Raw genomic sequence first — 23,309 nt, forward strand, 5'->3', positions numbered from 1 at the left:
TTATTTTGCTGTGGGTAACCACAATGATGGTAGTCACCGCAAAATTTTGTTGGGATGGAATGTTTTCAAATCTAAAAGAATGGACTCCAGATCTAACTGCGAAAAGAATCTGAAAGCATTGGAACTTTGAAACGAATTGCAGGGGAATAAAGAGCAAAGAAAATTGAAGCTAAAATACTCCTTACCCCAAATATATGGCACATTTCCCAGTAGCAAAGTCCTGAGACGTACTTGGAGATGGTCTAAAGGCATCGACAAACGAGGATTAACATTATTGCAAACTTGCCTTTTAAGGCATGGAAAAATGTAGAAAGTGTGGAATGTATTCTGTAATGCTTGTGTACATAATATTAGCTGGATGTAAACTATTAGTGTTTGAAAAAGAAAACACTGGTGGAGGGGTCATTTCAGGGCAATGAATGGGCATTTATCTCTGACTTTCTGTATGTAACATAGCCATGCTGGCGAGACACCATTTTGATATTTGCTAAGTCCTTCCTTGTCTTGATAGCTAAACTTAGAAAATCAAATGGTCCAGATTTTTGTGATTGACACATGGGCACATAACTTCCTGTCTTCCCAGGATTGGATTTTGAGGTTACCCCAAAGATGCACTGGGGAATCCCTCTTGGATGTTCAGAGACGAGGGTTCACCCAGCCATTGTTGAGAAGGGCTGACTTCCTCTTGATACTTGCACTGTGCTGGTGACCATCCGACAAAGTGATATAAATCACTAACTACAGATGGTTCTGCAAGTTTTACACTCACAGTTACTCTGAAAAAGTTGGAAGGAATAAAATCATTTTTAACTTTAGTAAATGCTATGTAAAGAGCCAGCCCGAGCCCCACACTGGACACGCCGCCAAGGAAGCCACCTGGCCTACAACTCAACAAGCCCACCAGCCCAACCACCCTCACCCGACTCTCACCCCTGCCACCCTGACTACCCATCCTTCAGGCCAAAGCTCTCCACCACAATGTCTAACTCGGCTTATATGTCCACTTGACCAACCCCCCTGATGTTCGACTTATCCCCCCCCCCCCCCAACCCCCCCACACGAAGTGCAACTCATGCCCCCTCCCCTGAAGTCCGGCTTATGATCCCCCCCCCCCCCCCCCCCCCCAACCATTGAACTCCAACTCATACACCGCCCTGCACCGAAGGTCCGATCCAACACTTCCCTGCTGGAGCCATGGATGTGCTTCGCTGCCTAGGACTCACCTGGCCTGAGTCAGGAAAGCTGGGTAAGACAGGTGCTTTAGCATTTTAACACAGGTAAATCAGTAAGGAGTGATACTCTTCTACTGTTTGCCACTCCAAAGAAGTTACGGCCCATGTTTATTGGCCAAAAGGCACAGCATAGAGATTGATGTATGATGAAATGGATACGGTTCCAAAGAATGTCAACAACATCGCAGAATGACTAGCTACAATAACTTTTATTACAGACTTAAAACATGATATTCCTGTGGCAACTATGAAGTACTAACATATTTTATAATATTTACAAAGATTACAGCGCTGAGGGTTGCAGAATATTGTGCAAGTCTGGTCTTCTAGTTCATTGTGCATTCTCCAACATTTTGCCAATTACAGGACAAGGCAAAAAATATAATATTTTTGAAACAAACTAAAAGATTGCTCGGTGCTCCACTGAGAGCAGGTAGCTCAATTTGCAGTATTTCGCAACTGCACTTAGTGGAACATACAGTGAAAGCAAAACTCAAACACGACAAAACATTTGAGTGGATATTCTGCCTTAATTTGAGCCTGAGCATCTAGCAAAAATGAGACCACTTTATTTTTTAAAATAAACCTTTTAGATGATCATATATTTGTTTTTGTTTTGTTGTTTTTTTTAAATTTAGAGTACCCAATTAATATTTTCTAATTAAGGGGCAATTTAGCTTGGCCAATCCACCTACTCTGCCCATATTTTGGTTGTGGGGGCGAAACCCATGCAGACATGGGGAGAATGTGCAAACCCCACACGGACAGTGACCTAGAGCCAGGATCGAACCTGGGACCTCGGCGCCATGAGGCTAACCCACTGTGCCACTGGACTGCCCTAGATGCTCATATATTTAAAACTGTATATATATTTTTTAAAACACACTCAGAATAATTTTCATGATTAAAGAGAGGATGCTTGTTGCGCTGATCTATTTATTAAATTCCAAATTTCGTTGGTGCTTTTAAGTTCCTCCTAGTTAATGTAATTATTTCAAAACAAAGCCTGTTCCACCATAATATTTTGTTTTAATTCCGGTTATGAAGTGGATCATAGGAAGTGTTAAATTCTGGATCTCCATTCCAGCAACTCTGGCCCCTCTGTTGACAGTGGATAATGGCCAAGCTCTGGAATTCACTTCTTAAACCCCTCTGGCTCTTCACCTCTTTCTAATCGTTTAAGACCTTTCTTATAATCAACCTCTGTCTATGTTTTGGTCAAACAATAGCTTACATAGAACATAGAACATACAGTGCAGAAGGAGACCATTTGGCCCATCGAGTCTGCAACGACCCACTTAAGCCCTCACTTCCACCCTATCCCCATAACACAATAACCCCTTCCAACCGTTTTGGACACTAAGGGCAATTTAGCATGGCCAATCCAACTAACCTGCACGTCTTTGGACTGTGGGAGGAAACCGGAGCACCCGGAGGAAACCCACGCAGACACGGGGAGAACGTGCAGACTCCGCAGAGACAGTGACCCAGCAGGGAATCGAACCTGGGACCCTGGCGCTGTGAAGCCACAGTGCTATCCACTTGTGCTACCGTGCTTGTTTGAATCGGTGCCTATCATTTTCCTACGCTCCTGTAAGGTATGTTGGAAGGTTTTTCTTTGTTAAAGGTGATTAACTAAACGCAATATTTTTGTTAGTCATCATCTATATCTATATTTTTTCCTTGTTTTGCGTACCAGCTTGTATTTCCTGAGAAGATAAGAAATGGGAGCAGAAATAGGCCATTCCTTCCCTCGTACCGCTCAGTGATTCAATAGGATCAAGATCTGATCTTGGCCTGAACTTCCCTTTCTTGCTTGTTCCCCATAGCCCTTGACCCGCCCCCCCCTATTGTTCAAATATTGTTCAAAGATTCACGACACCCTGAGAGAAGAAAGTCTTCCGCAGCTTCATCCTAAATGGCAGACATCTTATTCTGGAAAAATGCTCCGTATATCCATCTCTATTCCACCAATGCAGAGAAACATCCTTTCAGCATCCATTTTCTCAACCCCCACCCCCTTGCTCAGAATCTGATATGATTGCCTCTTATCCTTCTAACTACCTGTGAGTGAAGGGTCAACCTTTCCTCCTATGACAACTCCTTTATCCCAGAAATAAACCTAGTAAACGGAAGGAAAATTTGCCGTAGTCCCAGATGACCATAGGCTGCTTTCCCTTTTGAGGAGAAGAGCTATCAGATGCTGGTTTAGTCTGAGGATCACCACACCTCAGGCGAGGGGCAAGGTTGAGAAGGCAGGCCCTTGAAAATCTCTGAACTGCCTCCAATGCAAGTTGGTCCCTCCTTGAAAATGAGACTGGGGCCATGTGATGTGAGTGCAGGAACAGCTGCTATTTTGCAAGCTCTGGCTCTGCTCATCTTTTAACCTTTTTTATCAGTACGCCCATTTCCTTTATGCTATTCTTGATTTACATTCTTTTTTTTAAATCGCTTATTGTCACAAGTAGGCTTCAATGAAAAGCCCCTAGTCGCCACATTCATACTTTTTACTGTGTTCCGAGATTGGAGCTCAGTTTGTGTCAATACCATGATAGCTGGGCCTTGGCTTCAGTGATACTGCTTCTCTTGCGAGGTGTCCCGTACTCACGGTGCAGTGTACACCGACGGATGATGGCTTTTTACGATATTAATCCGTCTGAATGTCGCAGCTCTGCAGTGCAGGTCTTCAAAGCGCAATTTCAAGAGTTGCGAGAAGTTTTGTGGAGGCATTTGAGGTGCATGAGGAAGTTCTTGGTGCAGAGAGAGCACTGTTGATAGAGCACATTTAATCCTGCCTTTGAGACCAGGGATGGGATTAGCCTCCTGACCCCTGGTCCTGTGTTGTCCTGTCCTTGATGTCGGGCGAGACGGTTGGAGATGGCGGACCCAGCTGGGTCATCCTCCCCCTGCTGTAGCCTAGGTTGTTGACTGCCTGGGTTTGGGTGAGGGTTTTGTGCATTGATTGTTGGAATCTGTGGAAGATCCTGAAGATTGCTCAGGGATTTTGATCCTGCTTTGTAGGCGACACGGTAGCACAGTGGTTAGCACTGTTGCTTTGCAGTGCCAGGAACCCGGATTTGATTACCAGCTTGGGTCACTGTGCAGAATCTGCATGTTCTTCCCGTGTCTGCGTGAGTTTCCTCTGGTGCTCCGGTTTCCTCCCACAAGTACCAAAAGATGTGCTTATTAGGTGAATTAGACATTCTGAATTCTTCCTCTGTGTACCTGAACACGCGCCGTAGTGTGGCGACTAGGGGCTTTTCACAGAAACTTAATTGCAGTGTTAATGTAAGCCTACTGGTGACACGAATAAAGATTGTTATTATTATCCTTGTTTCTACGTTCTTTGTGCGCTGGTGGAGAAGTCTTTATCCTGATAAGTCCTGATAATGGTCTCACATCTCAGTTGTCATCTGAACTTTGCTCCCTGATAATTATGTGTTGTCTGTTGATGTCAATCAATATATTTGCTTGCAGGGAAGTGAATAATTTTGGTGTGGTGTTCTACACTATTGGCTATTCTGATTTAATAAGTTTATATCATGTTATGCTGCACGTTGAGTTCGGGATTTGTGCGCAGTCTCTTTATCCTAATGTATCCTTGGTGGGAGGATGGGCAGATCGGGATGAGGAGTGGAGAGGAAGGGTTGGTAGAATTAGTTCTGTCCTCGCTGTGTTCGAGGAAGGTCCCACCAGTATGAGTTAGTCTTTTACTTTTGTTTAGCACCTTTCCTTTTTCAGGTCCAGGCAGGCGGTGTGTTATCCTGTTGAGGACTGGGACTTGTGTGGCTCCCCTTCGGGAACGAGTCAGTCATTTCTCCTGATATGGGTTTCCCTCTTTGACTGCTGAGTGTGATGGTAATCCTTGGTTTATTGCAAGTTCTCGTGAACTTGGTGACGGTGCCGGGTTAGACCAGGTTTGGCTCTGGGATCAGTATCCTGATGCAGTTTGGACAGTTGTATCCTTTTTCTTCCCTCTATGGGAGATCCGGGTTTGAGATTTGAGACATTGTGGTGCCAGTCCTCCTCTGATCGTCCGATGGTTATATCATGGCTGCCTGTTCTGGCCTGAACCTGGGGAAGAGTGTAATTTGCAATGAGTGTGAGTCGATTTCCACTTTAGGTCTGACGTTCTTGGGAGATTGTTTTCTTTCTTCCGTAATTTTGATTTGTTGCTATGGGTACGATGTAGGTCTGTGAAGTTGCTTGTATCCTGTTCTGGTGCAGATGGGTCTTGTATCCGTGAAGGCAATATGTTGGAGATTTCATCCCTGATTCATCCGGTCTTATTAGATCCCATTCTTGCCTTGATTATTGTTGTGCACAGTACCTGTTGTACATTTTTACCTATGGCTATCCTTTTTGTTTGATGTGATCTCTGTAGAAATTGAAATCTCCAATAAAAAGATTTTATTTTTAAAAAAGACCAAAACTGTACACTGTACTCTCGGTGTGGCACTGTACAGTTGTAGTGAAGCTGCCATATTTTGGACTCTACCCCTTTGCAATAAAGACCAACATGCCAATTACCTTCCTAATTACTTGCTGTATTGTACTTGGATGTTAACCTTTTGTGTTTCATATGCAAGCCCACCCAAATCCCTCTGTATCATTGCATTCTGAAATCTCTCTTTATTTAAATAATATTTTACTTTCCCATTCTTCCCAACAAATGGATAACCTCAATTTGACATTATACCCTACCTGAGAATTTTTGCCCACTCACTCAACCCATCTATACCCTTCAGCTGACATTTTGGGCAGAATTTAATACCCTCCCCCAGGGTTAGTTCGGAGGTTGGGAGTCATTTAATTGAACAGGAAGGTGTCAGGTGGGGACCCTGCGGTCTTCTGTCTTGGTAGATGGACGATCTTCGCACCCTGACATCAATTAAGGCCCTTAAGAGAGCTACTAATGTTTACTTAAGAGCCACATCCCACCAGCGCTGATATACAACCAGCAGTGGGCAAGGCAGTCGCAAGCCCAAAAAGCAAACTGTCAGGGTTTCTTACAGACTCCCAGAGTAGGCCAGGCCCTCATTCAAAAACATTCAGTGCCTGATGGAGGGTCCCAACGTCAGGAAGTTGGGGGCCTGCTAAGAGCCAGCCCCCTTCCCTTATTAACTCCTACCTTCACTCACCTTTGCCACTTGAAAGACTCGGTTGCACCTGTTCCAATTATGCCACCTTCCAAATCATTGCTTCTGACATGTCCTTTTTCCTGAAAAAGGTTCCCCCCCCAACCATGGTTCACAGGTCACTCAACCGTACCCGGCCCATCTCTGCCCTCACTCTTCCCCTACCTCAAGTATGCTAGGGTCCCAATGTCCTCACTTTTCAACCAACCAGCCTGAACATTCAAAGAATCATTCTCTTCCATTTCCGCCAATTCCAACGTGATATCACCATCATACACATCTTCCCCTCACCCCCCCCCCCCCCCCCCCCCCCCCCCCCCCCCCCCCCAACGCCAGCATTATGCAAGGACCACTCCCTCCATGATACTCTGGACCACACCACAGCTCCTTATCCTCTTCCCACAGCACCTTCCCATGTAATCGCCGAAGGTGCAACACTTGTCCCTTCACCTCGTCACTGCCCAATACCCTAAACACTCTTCCTGTGAAGAAGCATTTCATTTGTATCTCCCTCAAATTGGTATACTGTATTTGCTGCTCCTAAGAAGGTCTCCTTGGCAGCACAGTGGGTTAACACTGCGGCCTCACGGCGCCGAGGTCCCAGGTTCATTCCCGGCTCTGGGTCACTGTCCGTGTGGAATTTGCATATTCTCCCCGTGTTTGCGTGGGTTTCGCCCCACAACCCAAAAATGTGCAGGGTAGGTGGATTGGCCACTCTAAATTGCCCATTAATTGGAAAAATGAATTGGGTACTCTAAATTTACAAAAAAAGGTCTCCTTTACATTGCAGAGACTAAACGCATGCAAGGTGACTGCTATGCCAAATGCCGCCTTTGCTCAGTCCGCAAGCATGACCCTGACTTTCCTGTCCCTTGCCATTTCAACTCATCATCTTGCTTCCACGTCCACATGTCTGTCCTTGATCTGTTGCAATATTCTAGTGAAGTTCAATGCAAACTAAAGGAACAACAGTTTTGGCACTTTACAGTCTTCTGGATTTAACATTGAGTTCTACAACTTAAGACCATGAACACTCTCTTCCATCTTGACCCCCTTTTTAAAATCTAATTCTATAGTCCCAGCATCTCCAACCATCCACAGGGCCATCTGTCACTTGTTCTAAATTTTTCATTCACTGAGTGTTCACCCTTGGTCTGTTACTAACACATTCTGCTATCGTACCTTTACGCCCTATCAGCACCTTCTTTAGCCTTCAACATTACCATTGATACTCCCTTTGTCCTGTCTCCATGACATCTTTGTCAAATCTCTCCTATCTCACACCTATCCCTGACCTATTTGCTCTCCCATCCTCCATCCCCTCCTAAACAGCATAAAATCCATCACATTTCCCCCTCTTATTAGTTCTGAAGAAGTCATGCCAGATTTGAAACATTAACTCTGTTTTCTCTGTCCACAGACACTGCCAGGCCTGCTGAGTTTTCCAACATTTTCTGTTGTTTCTACTTCATGATGGATTGCAATATTTTCCAATGACAGTTGTTGGGCTAAATGCCCTATAGTTTTGTGCTGTCTGTCTCCCTACTTTCTTGACTAGGGTTCTTTCCAGAATCAAGAGAATTTTGGAAGCTTACAACCAGTGTGTGTATCTACTGACTCTGCAGCTACTTCATTGAAGACCCCAGGATTTAATCCCTTGAATGTGCATGGTACTTTTTATTTTCCACCCTTCTGTAGCTCCTTGATTTCCGACTATTATTAGGATGCTTTTAGTGTATTCTACTTTGAAGACAGATGCAGAATATTTGTTCTAAGTCTTGGTCGTTTCCTTGTTTTCCAGTAGCAATTCTCTGGTCTCACCCTCTAAGGACCAATGTACTTTACTCTCTTCCTTTTTATATACTTGTAGAAGCTCATACAGTCTGTCCCTTGCTAGTTTGTTCTCAAATCTATTTTCTGCCCCTTTATTTTCCTTTTGACATCCTTTGCTGGCCTGCAACTAATCCTTCCAACATTTTTTGTTTTTTTTTCAATTTGATACCTCAGTTTGCCAACGACACCCACGTTCCATGAAATATTTTTTAGTAAATATTTTATTGACGCATATATAATTTAAACAATTTTAAACATGAAATTTCAACAAAAACACAATAATATACCCAACAAACCCCAGCCAACAGGCTGACACAAATAGTGCCACCTTCCCCAACCACCTTCCATGCCACCACCCCCTCCGCTGAGACAGCTTAATTTTTCTCAAAGAAGTCGATGAACGGCTGTCACCTCTGAGCAAACCCCTGTAATAAATCCTTCAAGGTGGATTTAATTTTTTGGAGTCTTGAGATACCCCGCCATGTCGTTAACCCACACCCCCCACTTCAGGGGCTCCGAGTCCCTCCACCCTAGTTTTCCCTGCCGAAACAAATCCCAAGATCTCTGCATTCACCTTTTTGAATAAATTCTTGGGAATAAAAATTGGGAGATTGGAAATAAAAATTGGAAAACAGACAAAAACCTCGGGAGGACCGTCATTTTTACTGTCTGTACCCACCCTGCCAATGACAACGGGAGCGCGTCCCACCTCCGAAGTTCTCCCCTCATATGTTCTACCTGCCGCCCCAAATTCAGTTTATGCAGCTGCTCCCACCCCCGCGCCACCTGGATACCCAAATATCGAAAGCTCCCTCCCACCACCTTGAACGGCATCTCACCCAATCACTTCTCCTGCCTCCTTGCCTGGATCGCAAGGACCTCACTCTTACCCATATTCAATTTGTATCCCAGAAACCGGCCAAATTCCTCTAATATCCTCATAATCCCTCCAATTCCCCCCAGCGGGTCCGATATGTACAGCAGCAGACCGTCCGCGTAGAGCAAAACCCTGTGCCCCCCCCCCCCCCCGTACTATCCCCTTCCAGACCCTTGATGCTCTCAATCCCAACGGCTCTATAGCCAAGGCAAACAACAGTGGGGAAAGTGGACATTCCTGTCTCGTCCCCCGGTGTAACCTGAAGTAGTTCGATCTCACCCAATTCGTCTGCACACTCACTACCGGTGCCTGGTACAGTAGTCCCCCGTTATACCGCGCTCCGCAATACCGCGGTTCGCGATATACGGCGGGGGGGGCTTATGGACCCCAACTTACTTGCACTGGGACGGAGCTGGGGCAACTTCAGGTTTCCAGTCAGGGAGCGGATTATTTTTAGCAAACAAGCCTGCTGACAGCAGCGAGAGTGATGGGCTGCATTCAGGAAGGGGAACCCTTACTCGCGGGCATTGGGGAGTGGGCTCAGTTTTAAAGCTTGGATGTTGACATCTGCAGTCACTTGCCCTGTGGTCTCTGCTCCGCTTCGAACAGTCTGTACGCCTCCGGGCGCAGTGTTGCGAGGCTTTTTCTCAGTACTCCTTCAAAATGTGTGATGTCCAAATCCTGTTTCTCAAATTACAGAATTCCTGCCTCCACACTTCTACCCTGCGTTGTTGCTGATGATACGTTTATATGCGTTTAGTTTAAGTTTATATAGTTTAAAATTCCAAATGACTGTTCGTATGAGTTTTGAATGATAAAATGATCCGCGGCTCGGATGTAACGCGGGTGGCTGTCTTGGACCCCAACACCCGCGTTATAACGGGGGACTACTGTATAGCAACCGGACCCAAACATACACATACTGTATAGCAACCTCCTAATGTTAGTCGCCAGGTGCCGCCCCTTAACGAACCCCGTCAGGTCCTCCCCAATTACCCCTGGGATGAGGTCCTCGATCCTTGTGGCCAGGATCTTCGCCAACCATTTGGCATCCACATTTAACAGGGAAGGAAATATTTTTTTTTTAAGCAGGTGGCAAAAGAATGGGCAGAGTAAATACTATTCAAAGTTGTTTCACTTAATGCCAGATGAGCTGGAAATGAAACCTGTTTGCACACGATGTAACCCACAAGATTTAAATTGAATGGTTTGGCATATCCTCAGATTCCTGACAGACATAATTAATATCTATATTCTGGTTGTTCTTGACTTGATCGTGCGGCAACAAGATTGGCCATTTTCTGTGCGCATTTAACCCTCTCTATACCACAAATTAAGGAGTCATTGACATTTAAAGTAATTTGACAACTGGAGGGTGAACCCTTCTTTTAGGAATTTTCTCCATTATTCTTGTCTGCATTTAATTTTTTGTTATTTAAAAAAAAATTGTGGCAGCAAAAGGTTATATGAACTTTGTTGCGTCAATAAACTGGTTTTATTTAATAGGTCCTGGTATCATTTCAATCCTGCTTTGAGTTCTCGTTGTAAAAAAAACTTTTAATATATATTTTCCTGGCAGGTTTATCCTACTTCAATCTCTCTCTTGTAGCTTGTGTTCTGTGGAAATGGTGGGAAGGGATTCACCAAAATGGCATTAGTGTAGTTAGGATTGTCAATTGCTTATCTAATATAATTGGTAAACATAAATAATCTAAGAATGTTCATGTATCTTTAAAACAAAAATCATCAATTTGCACCAATGATTTGACTGTTGTACAAAATAAAACTTGCATTTTTATTGTAACTTTAATATAGAAAAACTTCACTTCACAAAGTGTAATTTAAAAAAAGAATGTTGAGCCAACAAAGAAAATGGTATGAGGGTAACCAAAAGCTTTATCAAGAAGGTGGGTTTTAAGCAGAGTCTTAAAGTAGGAGAGGGAAGCAATTTCAAAGCTTGGAAATTAAGCAGCTGAGAGTAGAGCCACCAGTTGTGGGATAAAGGAAGATTGGGAGGGGGCTTTGTGGTCACCGGGATGTATAACTGAACTCAGCTCAGGGAGAATTCGAAGACTGGAGAAGCAAACAAATGGGTGGAGGTGATACTGTTGAGACTGTGAGGAATTTAAACACCAGGATTATACTGTTATATTTGATTCATTGGGGAACTGGGAGCCAGTGAGGACAACTGATGGATGGGTGACACTTGGTGCAGGATAGGATACAGGTAGCAGAGTTTGGGATGAACTGAAGTTTTCAGAGAATGGAAGTTGGGTGATCAATTAGAAAAGCATTGCAGTAGTCAGAGTTGGAGGTGATGAATGCGTGGATGAGGGGGTCTGGTGACAATAGGCAGAGACAAATGATGTTATGGCAATATTTGTTCATGAGTATCTGATGCGAACAACCAAGAATGGGCTGAATAGGATTCCGAGGTTGAGAACAGTCTGGGCCATTCTGCAACGATAGCGGAGGTTGGAGATGGTTAGAATAGAATGGCAAAGATGATGGTTTCAGTCTTTTCAGTGTTTATCTGGAAGCAATTGCAGCTGATGCAGGAATGGGCATCAGTGGGGCATATACTTACACAGAGGCATTAGAGGGAATCAAAAGACCTGGTGCAGTAGTGGAAGTGCGTGTCACCACAGTACACTAGCCTTATGCATGTGGTGAATGTAATATAGACGTATATATGTTAATTCACACTGTCTTTGTAAGCGCTGTAGCGCTATCCTACCACTAGGGGGAGTATCGCTGGGAGCACTCAGGAACTTGTACTGGGCTCCACCCGTGGCTCCACCCACGACTCCTCCCCCTAGTGCAGCTGTATAAATACCCGTGTCCAGAGTCAGCCTGAGTTCACTACGAGTTCATCGACAGGTAACAGGCTGGCTCTGAAGTAAGTCGATTAAAGCCTAGATTCACATCGGAAACATGTGTCTGGTGAATTGATGGTTCCATCAGGTGATATTGCCAAGTTTCTAAATAATTACAAGGAAGAGACCAAGGATCCTCGTGGCCCCTGGAGGTAATGACACAGGAACAGGAAGTGAAATCATTGCTAGGGATGTTCTGGCTCTGAGTGGAACCAAGTGAGGGAATTCGCACTGAATGGGACAATAGAGGAGAGACATTGAAAGAGGATGATATGGTCAATTGTATCAAAGGTTACATAGGAGACCAGGAAAAATAATTCATTGTGACACATCACGGACAACATCATTTGTGATTTTGTTTCGGGTCATTTTGATGCTTGGGTATCTGATTAGAACTGGGGATAGGAAGGCATTTGGGAGTTGACAACATATTCAGGGACTTTAGAGATGATAGGAATGTTGGAGATGAAGTGGTAGTTTGCAAAAATGGATCAGTCAAGGAAAGTTATTGATGAAACTTTAAAAGAAGCTGAGATAATACCCAAGGAGAGAAAATCCCTTTCAATGTTAACTGATATGAATACTGGGAATGCAAGTTGGTTCGTCAACAATCTAATGTAAATAGGATTAAATGAGCAGGAGGTGGGTCTAGTGAATGTGATGAGCTTGGTGTTGGCTTGGGGCAAATGGGTTGTAAGTTTGTGCGACACTTGTATTCTGTGCTAGGGTAAGGAGGAGCCTATGGGGAAGTTTTAGCATGGTGGGGTAGGAGAGGTCAGGCGGGGTGCAATTGAATGGATGGGCTCAATCAAAGAGCAATGGATCAAAATTGGGTGACAAAGATCAGAATTTGGAAATTGAATTCCTGAAACTTTTTAAGATTAATGAGCCATACAGTTTTAGCTGTGTTGCAGTTGTGTCAAACAGCTAAGCTTTCAAAGTAACTCTGGAATTTTCTTTTAATTATATGAATGCCAGGTTATCTACAAGTTCAACTAAAATATATTTGTATGCAGGTCTGTTTCCAGATGTGGGAGGAGGTTTTTTCTTGCCAAGACTGCAAGGGAAACTTGGCTTGTACCTTGCCTTAACAGGATTTCGAATTAAAGGAAGAGATGTGCATCAAGCCGGAATTGCAACTCATTTTGTGATGTCTGAAAAGGTATTCTTGTTTCTCTGTATCCACAGACTAATGCTCATAATAATGGCCAGTTACAATTAAATAAGACTGCAGCATATGTGGCTGCCTTGCTTTCTTTCGGAAATGACACAAGTAACTGCTGTTCAATTATCAAATCTGGCAACAGACACGCTACTCAAGGAAAAATTAGGTTAGCACTACATTAAAGAGGATTTCCCTCAACACACGGAATTTTACAAAAATAAAACGGCCAAAATCTATGGTTTCGTCATCTTCAGTTTTTTAAAAATTTTTAACTTTGAGGCAATATCCCTGGATTTACTGGTACTTGGCTTCAGAGCAGTGGACTGTGGGATATATGTTTATGTTGGCAGCAAAATTGTATATTAAACTAACAGAGCACATCAGTGTAATATTTTTATCTGACACGTGACTTTGACAATTTCTTTATGAATGCAAGCTGCACATCGTCTTTAAAAATTGGAGGAGAAAAATGTGCAGTCCCTATGATAAAAATCTAGGGTCATGAAATGAAAGAAAGAATGTGATCTCAGAATGTTCCAATGGGACGCCTGCTTGAAATGTTGCATTTTAGGAAGTGCAGTAGCCCATATGTGCATAGCAAGATCCCTCTAACCACATATAATCAAAGAAATCTGTAGCACAATCGGTGGCTTTGGCTCATTTTGTATGTCCCAGCTGAAAGACAGTATCCAGCCTGGTCCCATTTTGCAACTTTTGGTCCGTAGTCTTGTAGGTTAAAGCAGTTAAGTTGCACATCCAAGTACTTTCTGAATGTGGTGAGGGTTTCTGTCTCTACCCTTTCAGGCAATGAATTCCAAACCCAGCTACCCTCTGGGTGAAATTATTTCTCCTCAACTCACTTACTACCCTTCTGGAATTACTTTAAATCTATGCCCGTGGTTATTTACCTATCTACTTACAAAAATTGATACCTTTTATCCACTGTTCCTACACCCTTCGTAGTTTTATAGAGATCCATTCAATCTCTGCTCAGCCTCATCTGTTCCAAAGGAAACAGCTCTACCCTATTGTCTTTGTAGCTAAAATTCTGCTGACCTGGAAACATGCTCATAAATCTCCTCTGTGCCCTCTCAAGTACTAGCATATAATTTATGTTATGTGATGATCAGAACTGTATGCAGTATTCTAATGGCAAGCTAACCATTTTTCTTTTCCAATGCCTAGATTAACCTCCCTGTTATTCTGTGCATTGGTTATTAAAACCAAGTAGGCTGCATGTCGACCTACCTGCCTTGCTACCTTCCAGGATCTGAAGGCATGCACTCCTCAGTTCCTCTACATTCTCAATATTCTGCCATTTATGTGTATTCCCGGGCCCTTCTCACACTTTTCTGGATTGAATTCCACTTGCCACTTTTCTGGCTCTCCACTCTGCAACTGGATCCTCGATTTTCTAACCAACCGACCACTATCAGTAAGAATAACAACAACACCTCTTCCACAATAGTCCTCAATACCGGGGCCCCACGAGGCTGCGTACTTAGCCCCCTATTCTACTCCCTGTTCATACACGACTGCGTGGCACAATTTGATTCCAACTCCATCTACAAGTTTGCTGTCGATACGACCATAGTGGGCCGGATCTCGAATAACGACGAGTCAGAATTCAGGAGGGAGATAGAGAACCTGGTGAAGTGGTGTAACGACAACAATCTCTCCCTCAATGCCAGCAAAACTAAAGAGCTGGTCATTGATTTCAGGAAGCAAAGTACTGTACACACCCCTGTCAGCATCAACGGGGCCGAGGTGGAGATGGTTAGCAGTTTCAAATTCCTAGGGGTGCACATCTCCAAAAATCTGTCCTGGTCCACCCATGTCGACGCTACCACTAAGAAAGCACAACAGCGCCTATACTTCCTCAGGAAACTAAGGAAATTCGGCATGTCCACATTAACCCTTACCAACTTTTACAGATGCACCATTGAAAGCATCCTATCGAGCTGCATCACAGCCTGGTATGGCACTTGCTCGGTCCAGGACCGCAAGAAACTTCAGAGAGTCGTGAACACGGCCCAGCCCATCATACAAACCTGCCTCCCATCCATTGACTCCATCTACACCTCCCGTTGCCTGGGGAATGCGGGCAGCATAATCAAAGATCCCTCCCACCCGGCTAACTCACTCTTCCAACTTCTTCCATCGGGCAGGAGATACAGAAATCTGAGAATACGCACAAACAGATTCAAAAACATCTTCTTCCCCACTGTCACCAGACTCCTCTTATTGACTGACCTCATTAACACTACACCCTGTATGTTTCATCCAATGCCGGTGCTTATGTAGTTACATTGTATATCTTGTGTTGCCCTATTATGTATTTTCTTTTATTCCCTTTTCTTCCCATGTACTTAATGATCTGTTGAGCTGCTCGCAAAAAGATACTTTTCACTGTACCTCGGTACATGTGGCAATAAACAAATCCAATCCAATATAATTTGCAAACTTCTTAATTATGCATTTCTGTCTAAATCATTGATATATGCCATAAAAAATAAATAGCATAATACTGAGCCCCGTCGAACCACACTGGTAACAAAAACAACCAACCATTACCTTTTGTTTCCTGCCATTGATCCAACTTTGGATTCCATGGACTTTGACTTTTCTTTTTTTTTTTTTTTTTTCTCTTTTTTTAAAATTTAGATTACCCAATTATTTTCCAATTAAGGGGCAATTTAGCGTGGCCAATCCACCTACTCTGCACATTTTTGGGTTGTGGGGGCGAAACCCACGCAGACACGGGGAGAATGTGCAAACTCCACACGGACAGTGACCCAGAGCCGGGATCGAACCTGGGACCTCAGCGCCGTGAGGCGGTTATGCTAACCACTAGGCCACCGTGCTGCCCTGGACTTTGACTTTTCTGATCAATCTGCTATGTGATAACTTGTCAAACACCTTGCTAAAATTATTTTACATCAAACACATTGCCCTCATTGACTCTCCTTCTTATCTCCTTAAAAAAGAAAGTTAGTCATTAAGTTAGGTTCCCTTGACAAATGTATGCTGACTCTCCTTGGTTTATATCCCATCTTTCCAAGAGATGATTTATAGTGCTTCCCAGAATTTTGTCCGATAATTTAATTTGCCCACCGCCACCACAGGCTGACTGGCCCATAGTTATTTGAGATATCTCCGTTTCCTTTTCTAAACTATTTTTTAAGCAATGGTGATAATAACCAGATTATCTGATTTTAGGGAATTCTCCAAATTAGTGGTAATCGTGATTGTAGGTGTTGGCCAAATGATAAATGTGGGCCAGGGCACTGAGGAAAATATCCTTGCTCTTTGAATAGTGCCCTGGGATCTTTTGTCTGCACCTGACAAAGCAGATGGGATGTTGGTATAAATTTTCATAGAAACTAGGAGCAGGAGGAAGCCCTTTGAGCCCGCTCCATCATTCATTATGATCGTGGCTGATCATCCAACTCAATGGCCTGTTCCTGCCTTGCCCCCATATCCTTTGATCCCATTTGCCCCAAGAACAATATGTAACTCCTTGAAAACATTGACTGCTTTGGCCTCAACTACTTTGTGTGGTATTGAATTCCACAGACTCGCCACTCTCTGGGTGAAGAAATTTCATATCTCAATCCTAAATGGTCTACCCCGTGTCCTAAGGCTATGACTCCTAGTTCTGGACATCCGCCTACCCCATCAGAACATCTTTCCTGCATCTACCCTGTCTAGTCCAGTTAGAATCTTATAGGATTCTATGAAATCCAGCCCCTCACCATCCTTCTGAACCCCAGCGAATATAATCCTAACTCAATTTCTCCTCATAGTTCAATCCTGCCATCCCAGATAAACCTTTGCTGAACTTCCTTTATAGCAAGATCATCCTTCCTCAGATAAGGAGACCAAAACGGCACATAGTATTCCAGGTGCGGCCTTACCAAGGCCCTGTATAATTGCAGCAAGACATCTCTGCTCATGTACTCTAATCCTCATGCTGTGAAGGCCAACGTACCATTTGCCTTCTTTACCATGTACTGCACCTGCATGCTTACCTTCAGGAACTGGTTTATGAGGACACCAAGATTGTTGCACATTCCCCTTTCTCAATTTATAGCCATTCAGATAATAACCTGCTTTTGTGTTTTTGCTATCAAAGTGGATAACCTCAAATTTATCCACATTATACTGCATCTGCCATGCATTTGGCCACTCACTCAGCTTGTCCAAATCACATTGAAGCTTCTCTGGATCCTCTTCACAGCTTCCCCCTCCCACCCAGCTTTGTGGCATCTGCAAATTTGGAGATATTACATTTTGCTCCCTCATTTAAATCATCAGTATATATTGTGAATAGCTGTGTTCCTGGCACCAGCCCCTGCAGTATCCCACTAGTCACTGCATGCCTTTCGGAAAAAGATCCATTTATTCCTACTCTTTGTTTCCTGTCTGCCAGTCTTCTATCCATCTCACTACTACCCCCAGTCCCATGCGCTTTAATTTTACACACTAATCTCTTATGTGGGACTTTGTCGAAAGCATTCTGACAGTCCAAATTAACCACCCCTCTCCAATCAACTCTCGGAAAATTCCAGTAGATTTGTTAAGCATGATTTTCCTTTTATAAATCTATGCTGATCCTCTGATTCTGCCATTGCTTTCCAAGTGCTCTGCTGTAATGGACTCTAGGATGTTCCCAATTATCCAGATGTCAGGCTGACTGGTCTATAATTCCCTGTTTTCTCTCTGCCTCCCTTTTTAAATAGTCGGGTTACAGTAACTTCCCTCCAATCTGTAGGAACTGTTTCAGAGTCTATAGAATATTGGAAGCTGACCACCAATGCATTTACTATTTCTGGGGGGCACTTTCTTAAGTACTCCGGGATGTAGATTATCAGGCCCTGGAGATTTATCGGCCTTCAATCCCAGCTAATTCCCCAACAACATTTCTCTACTAATACTAATTTATTTCAGTTCCTCCCTATCACTAAACCTTCTGCTCTCCAATATTTCTGGATCATTATTTGTGTCTTCCTTTGTGAAGACAGAACCAAAGTAAGTTCCCCATTATAATTTCCCCCGTTCTGACTGTATGGGACGTACATTTGTCTTCACCAATCTTTTTCTCTTCACATACTTATAGAAGCTTTTACTGTCAGTTATTATTTTCCCCGCAAACTTGCGCTCATACTCCATTTTTCCATTTTTAGTCAATCCCTTGGTCCTCCTTTGCTGAATTCTAAACTGCTCCCAATCCTCAAGTGTGTTGCTTTTTCTGGCCAATTTGTATGCCTTTTCGTTGGCTCTAATACTATCTTTCATTTCCCTTGTAAACCATTGATTGACTACTTTTCCTGTTTTACCTTTGTGCCAGATAGGAATAAACAATTGTTGCAGTTCACCCATGGGCTTTTTGAATGTTTGCCATTGCCTATCCACCATCATCCCTTTAAGTAATGTTTCCCAATCCACCATAGCCAACTTGCGCCTCATACCATCGTAGTTTTGTTTATTAAGATTCGGGACCCGAGTCTCAGACTGCATCACTCTCCATTTTGATGAAGAATTCCATCATATTATGGTCGCTCATCCCCAAGGGACCTCACACAACTTGATTGCCAATTATTCCTTTCTCATTACCCTATCTAGAATGGCCTGTTCTCTTGTTGGTTCCTCAACGTGTTGATCTAGAAAAAACATCTTGTATGAACTCTTGGAATTCCTCTTCTACGGTATTGTTACTGATTTGCCCAATCTATATGCAGATTAAAGTCACCCATAATAACAGATGTTTGTTCATTGCATGTGTCTCTAATTTCCTGTTTCATGCCAGTCCCAACTAGTTTCGTGGTCTATATGCAACCCTCACTCTCATTTTTTTACCCCTTGGTGTTTCTCAGTTCTACCTATATAGATTCCACATCATCAGAGCTCATATCCTTCCTCACTATTGTGTTAATTTCCTGTTTAACCAGCAATGGAACTCCACTGCCATTTCTTTTTTGTTTGGCCCTGGATGTTCAGTTGCCATCCCTGGTCACCCTGCAGCCATGTCTCCATAATTCCGACTCTATCATACCTGTTTTTATTCATTTGTGCAATTAATTAATCCACTTTATTGTTGTTAAGGCACAACGCCTTGAGGCTTGCCTTTTTTACATTACTTGACCCATTCCCACTATTTTGCACTGAGGCCCTGTCTGATTCTGGCCCTGGATTTCTCTGCCTATCACTTTTCTTATTCCCCTTACTGACTTTTCTTCTTGTCCTTGATTCCCCCTTCTCTGACTCTTTGCATAGGTTCCCATCCCCCTGCCATTTTAGTTTAAACCCTCTAGCAAATACTCACCGTTAGACATCAGTCCTGATACTCCCTAGGTTGAACCCGTCCAATAACCTCCCCCAGAACTGGTCTCAATATTCCAGAAATCTGAAACCGCCCCCCTCAGATCCGATATATCCTGCAATTTCTACTTGATTAGTACGTGGCACTGGTAGTAATCCTGAGAGCACTACCTTTGAAGTCCTACTTTTCTGCTTACTTCTTAATTCCCTAAATTCTGTTTTTACGACCTCATTCCTTTTTTTGTTACCCATGTTATTTGTACCAATATGTACCACGACATTGGCTATTCACCTTCCCATCTAGAATGTCCCATAGCAGTTCTGAGACATCCTTGACCCTAGCAACAGGGAGGCCCCTCACGGGTCTGCCTGTCTCGGCTGCCGGAAGATAAAAGCCTATCAATCTCAGCCTTAAAAATGTTCAAGGACTCCGTCTCCGCAGCCTCCAGGTTCGACTTACCAAGGCTGCCGATCACCTTTCTTTTTACAACCCAAATAGCAACTCTTAGTTAATTACTAAATTAAACAAAGACTAGACTTTCGATATAAAATAACCCTTAAATTCCTTCAGTGATCAAACTCCAACTGACTGGTGGTGATTTAACTTGAGGATTATTACTCCTCAGGCGAGAGGCAAGGTTGAGAAGGTGGGCCTTCATGAATAACCTCAACTGACAGGGGAATTGAACCTGGGCTGTTGGCCTTGCTCTGCATCACAAACCAGGTATCCAGCTAACAGCTAAACCAGCCCCCAGTAGTGCACTGGGGTGTCAGCCAAGACTTAGCACTCTATTTGCTGTAGTGGGATCTGAACTCATAACGTTATGACTCAGACACAAGAGTGCTACAACTCGGCCATAACTGACACCTAAATCACAGAAACCAAGAATTAACACAACTTGCTAGTGGAACTTTGCTTTAATTTGCTGCCATCCTGAATCTTAGCACAACAATATAGCTTCTTAAATAATTGGTTTCTATTTGGAGAAAACTATTAGAAGCAGTGCCAAGCAGAGATTGTAATGCAACTCAATATGACGTATCCTCATGCCTATTTAAATACCCAGTTACCTTGGTAAATATTTAGGAGCGAACTGCTTTTACTCACTCTGACCTGCAATGTGAAGAGACTAAAATGGAAGCTAAAAATCCAAATAGTTTTTCAAAATTTAGGTCGGGAATTCTCCAAATTATTCATAACTAGGTTCTCTAACAGCATATCAATGTCTAGAGATTTTTTGTGCTATTGTAGACTACATGGGGTAATGTACAGTACATTTTCACTTTGGGACACTGCGGGAGTTACTGAATAGCCTGGTGTGATGTTAAGCCTGTCAAAATGCTTTGTAATGCTGCATTAGGGATACAGATGTTTGCCAAGTCATAATCAATGCTTCGTCAAAATCTATCTTGTGGGAATTTGTGAATCTGAGGGGCATGGAGGAAGAGAAGCTTTTAGATACATTTGAGTTACATTTTGCACAGACACAGCAATTTGGACTCTATTTAGAGAAAGGAGCATTTTTTCCTGGATAGGCAATACATGATTATTCTGGCAGGTCAATGGCATTTTTTTTTCATTCATGGGATCTGGGTGTCACTGGCTGGGCCAGCATTTATTGCCCAGCCCTAATTGCCCTTGAGTGGGCATTTAAGAATCAACCACATTTCTGTGGGCCTAGAGTCACATGTAGGCCAGACCAGGTAAGGACGGCACAGTTCCTTCCCTCAGGGACATCAGTGAACCAGATGAGTTTTATGGCTATCACTAGACTTTTAATTCCAGATTTTTATTGAATTCAAATTTCACCATCTGCCATAGTGGGATTCGAACCTGGGCCCCCAGAGCATTACCCTGGGTCTCTGAGTGACAATACCGCTATGCCACTGCCTCCCTGAACAGCAGATATAATGTATATAATGTTCAACAGCTAGCTGGATTTGATCCAGAGTTTTTGAACTTGTGTAGTTTTACATTTTTTTAAATGCTTCCTTTAAACAGGTAAAAAAAATCAGTAGGATTTTTCTTAGTTAATTACTAAATTAAACAAAGACTAGACTTTCGATATAAAATAACCCTTAAATTCCTTCAGTGATCAAACTCCAACTGACTGGTGGTGATTTAACTTGAGGATTATTACTCCTCAGGCGCGAGGCAAGGTTGAGAAGGTGGGCTAATCAAATTTGCTGTTGAATCTTTTTCTTTCATGTTTCAGAACCATTAAATGATACCAAACTAAACAATACTATCTTGTGTGTATAAGTAATACAGTTTGAATTACGTTTTTAAGTTTCAACCAAAATTAGTTACAACGGGGGCAGCAGTGGATAGCACAATCGCTTCACAGCTCCAGGGTCCCAGGTTCGATTCCGGCTTGGGTTACTGTCTGTGCGGAGTCTGCATATCCTCCCCGTGTGTGCGTGGGTTTCCTCTGGGTGCTCCGGTTTCCACCCACAGTCCAAAGATGTGCATGTTAGGTGGATTGGCCATGATAAATTGCCCTTAGTGTCCATAATTGCCCTTAATGTTGGGTGGAGTTATGGGGATAGGGTGGAGGTGTTAACCTTGGGTAGGGTGCTCTTTCCAGGAGCTGGTGCAGACTCGATGGGCCGAATGGCCTCCTTCTGCACTGTAAATTCTATGATCTATGAAATTGAGTCGTTACCTGAGCCAGATGTCTTCATTTTTCATTTAACTGGGTGGTATTCAATCTCTTTTTTAGATCCCAGATCTGGAGAGAGATTTGGTGTCTTTAAAATCTCCTTCTAAGGAGGACGTTGCAGACCTGTTAAATTCATATCACTTCAAGGTACAGTAATCTATGACTATGTAAAGGCTGACCACCTGATCCGGCTTCTCTTATTTTCAACTCCTGTTTTTTCTTCCAATAGGTCATTTTGGGAGACTCGCTTCCTGTCGCCACGGTGACAGGGTATCTATCTTGTTCTTGGCTGCTACCAGTGCCTCCCTTAGTCAAATGCCATGCAGTATGTGACAGTGCCATGCATAACTAAAATTTGGGAAGTCTGCACTTCAGGGGCAGTCTTCACCCTGCCCCCAGGGGTGGGAAATAGAGCTGTTTCCTGGTCCCAAACCTGCCCTGGAGGAGGGAGGAGCATTCAGCCATTGTGATTTTCATGGGGTTGCACCCTTAATTGACCTCGAGATAGACTTGACATCCAGGCAGGTTCTTGATGCTGGAGAGCCAATCGGAGCCCTTCCAACTTGAGAGGAGCATATGGCTGCAATAGAGGTAATTAAGCGAGGGTGGAGGTGGATGGGGTGGGTGGATTGCAGATCTGTGGGCACCGAGAGCATATAGACCTGCCTAGAATCTTGGCACCCTGATCTGCCACCAGGAGGCCACCTCCAGTTACCTAAAGCAGCCCACTTTCGAGATCCTGGCTATCAACTTATTTGGCTTCAGTAAGTTCTTTTTTTTTAAATAATTTTTTTTTAAATAATTTTTTTTGGAATTTTTTACAGAAAATATAAAAATATTACAACAAGTAATAATATACAACTAACTGCCCCATAACACCCGCAAATCCCCCCAAACCGTAGCATCACATGTATCCCACCCCCCCTCCCCCAACAAGAAAACTTAACCATAAATTAAAATTAAATAAATCAAATTTAAATAAAATAAACAAACAAACATAGTCATCGTCTCCCCCCCCCCCCCCCCCCGGGTTGCTGCTGCTACTGTCCCAGTACCCTATCGTTGAGCCAGAAAGTCGAGGAAAGGTTGCCACTGCCTAAAGAACCCTTGCACCGAACCTCTCAGGGCGAATTTGACTTTCTCTAGCTTAATAAAGCCCGCCATGTCATTGATCCAGGTCTCCACGCTTGGGGGCCTCGCATCC

At 43.4% G+C, this 23,309-nt stretch overlaps 1 protein-coding gene across 2 annotated transcripts in view; it reads left to right on the forward strand.

The window, feature by feature from the left end:
* The window catches only part of hibch (3-hydroxyisobutyryl-CoA hydrolase), a 234,870-nt gene that overhangs the window by 164,324 nt on the left and 47,237 nt on the right, over window positions 1-23,309 (forward strand). For both annotated transcript variants that reach the window (XM_038789153.1, XM_038789152.1), the window contains exons 8-9: window positions 12,973-13,118; window positions 22,166-22,252. In XM_038789153.1, the coding sequence (XP_038645081.1) occupies window positions 12,973-13,118; window positions 22,166-22,252 (233 nt within the window). The remainder of the gene's footprint in view (window positions 1-12,972; window positions 13,119-22,165; window positions 22,253-23,309) is intronic.

This window comes from Scyliorhinus canicula, chromosome 2, assembly GCF_902713615.1.
Source record: "Scyliorhinus canicula chromosome 2, sScyCan1.1, whole genome shotgun sequence".
NCBI classification, from domain to species: Eukaryota; Metazoa; Chordata; class Chondrichthyes; order Carcharhiniformes; family Scyliorhinidae; genus Scyliorhinus; species Scyliorhinus canicula.